Here is a 2,341-nt window from a genome sequence, read left to right as displayed (position 1 = left end):
GGGCCTCTTTGGAGGGGGAAGGGGCTGGATGGGGGGTCAGGGGAGTCCCTGGGGGGGGGGAGACAGAATGGGGGGGGGGTCATGGGTGTCCCTGGGGCAGGGCCTGGCTGGTGACAGGGCAGCCCCCCCTAGGGCTAATGTCCCATCCCTGGGGCACTTGGGCCTTGGCTGGGGGCTGTTTGGGGACATTGTAGGGCCACTGGGCCCGTCCTGTGCCAACAACCGCCTCCCAAAGCACCGGGGGTGGGGGGACACACGTTACCCCCCTGTAACGTCCCCGTGTCCCCCCGCCGCAGTCCCCCAAGGAGCCCGAGCAGCTCCGCAAACTCTTCATCGGCGGCCTCAGCTTCGAGACGACGGACGAGAGTCTGCGCAGCCACTTCGAGCAATGGGGGACCCTCACGGACTGCGTGGTAGGGACCCCCCCCTGCACCCCGCAGCTGCACCCAGGGCACCAGGACCCCCCCGTTGACCCCTGTGCCGCCCCGCAGGTGATGCGGGACCCGAACACGAAGCGCTCGCGCGGCTTCGGCTTCGTCACCTACTCGTCCGTGGAGGAGGTGGACGGCGCCATGAACGCGCGGCCACACAAGGTGGACGGGCGCGTCGTGGAGCCCAAGCGCGCCGTGTCCCGTGAGGTAGGACCCGCCACGCGACAGGGGACAGCAGAGGGGACAACGGAGGGGACAGTGGAGGGGCAGGCGGTGGCACCGGCGGCTCCAAACCCCCCCGCCCTTTGGGGCACCCGCTGTGCAGGACTCGCAGCGCCCCGGCGCCCACCTCACCGTGAAGAAGATCTTCGTGGGCGGCATCAAGGAGGACACAGAGGAGCATCATCTGCGCGACTACTTCGGCCAGTACGGCAAGATCGAGGTGGTGGAGATCATGACGGACCGCGGCAGCGGCAAGAAACGCGGCTTCGCCTTCGTCACCTTCGACGACCACGACTCCGTGGACAAGATCGTCAGTGAGTGGGGACAGGCGGTGGCCGGCGGCGGGGGGGTCGGTGACAGCCGCGCGCGCCGCTGTCACCGACCCCGAAGCGTCCCCCGCTGTGTCGCGCAGTCCAGAAGTACCACACGGTGAACGGGCACAACTGCGAGGTGCGCAAGGCGCTGTCCAAGCAGGAGATGGCGAGCGCCTCGGTGAGCCAGCGAGGTGAGCGGCGGCCCCCCCGCGCCCGCGCCGACCCCCCCGCCCCGCGCCACCCCTAAGGGCCCCGTCCCTGTGTGTCCCCCCCGCCAGGGCGCAGCGGCTCGGGGAACTTTGGTGGCGGTGGCGGCGGCGGCCGCGGTGGCTTCGGCGCCAATGACAACTTCAACCGCGGCGGCAACTTCGGCGCGCGGGGTGAGTGACGTTGGGGGGTATTTGGGGACATGGGGCGTGCTGGGGATGTCAGGGACATGTTGGGGACATGGATATATATTGGGGATACAGGGGTCTGGGGCTGTGGGGACGTGGGACGTTTTGGACGTGTGGGGACGTGGGACACTTTGGGGACATGTTGGAGGTATACTGGGGATACAGGGGTGTGAGGATGTGGGGGCATAGGGGGACATGTGGGGAAATGGGACGTGCTGGGGATATCGGGGACACTTTGGGGATGTGTTGGGGATATACTGTGGTTATGGGTATGTGGGGGTATGGGGACATGTGGGGACATGTCAGAAATGTGGGGACGTGGGACACGGGGACGTGTTGGAGATACACTGGGGATACAACAGCGTGAGGATGTGCGGACATACGGGGACGTGTCGGAAATGTTGGGGCTCGTGGGGACGTGAAGAGTCATTGATAGCATAGAGACATGGAGCACGTGGGGGGGGGGTATGTGGGGACACGTTGGGGACGTGTTGGACATACCCCACACCCCTGTATTCCCAATGTATGGGGACATGCTGGAAATGTGGGGACATGGGACACGCTGGGGATATCAGGGACACACTGGGGACACGGACGTTGGGGACACAGAGGTCTGGGGGTGTGAGGACACGTGGGGACATGTTGGACATGTGGGGACGTGGTCATGGTGGGGACATAAAGACACATTGACAACAAATAGGGACATAGGGCACGTGGAGCAGGGGAATATACAGGGACACTTGGGGACACCTTGGGGACACGGGGACCTTGAGAACACGCTGCAGACGTCGGGGACACTTGGGGACACCTCACCCGTCCGGCTCGTGTCCATCACGACGCATCCGTAGCCGCTCGGGGATGCTGGGGGGTCATTCCCGCGTCACCCCGGGGTGCCACCCGTCCCCGCGGCCACGGCAGCGTCACCCCCGTCCCTCCCTGTCCCGTGGCGCCCAGGCTACGGCGGCAGCGGCCCCGGCTA

General features: G+C 66.3%; 1 protein-coding gene across 1 annotated transcript in view; it reads left to right on the top strand.

Annotated features, from left to right (window-relative positions):
• Positions 1 to 287: 287 nt before the first annotated feature.
• Positions 288 to 2,341, top strand: part of LOC112956392 (heterogeneous nuclear ribonucleoprotein A1) — a gene marked incomplete at its 5' end in the record, with an annotated part of 3,093 nt that continues 1,039 nt past the window's right edge. The window contains 6 exons of the mRNA XM_026049894.1: positions 288 to 413; positions 492 to 638; positions 757 to 967; positions 1,066 to 1,158; positions 1,246 to 1,347; positions 2,317 to 2,337. Coding sequence (XP_025905679.1) covers positions 288 to 413; positions 492 to 638; positions 757 to 967; positions 1,066 to 1,158; positions 1,246 to 1,347; positions 2,317 to 2,337 — 700 coding nt within the window. The remainder of the gene's footprint in view (positions 414 to 491; positions 639 to 756; positions 968 to 1,065; positions 1,159 to 1,245; positions 1,348 to 2,316; positions 2,338 to 2,341) is intronic.

This window comes from Nothoprocta perdicaria, unplaced genomic scaffold (assembly GCF_003342845.1).
Source record: "Nothoprocta perdicaria isolate Ctin4 unplaced genomic scaffold, notPer1 scaffold_627, whole genome shotgun sequence".
NCBI lineage: Eukaryota > Metazoa > Chordata > Aves > Tinamiformes > Tinamidae > Nothoprocta > Nothoprocta perdicaria.
This window is presented reverse-complemented; position numbering and strand designations above follow the sequence as displayed.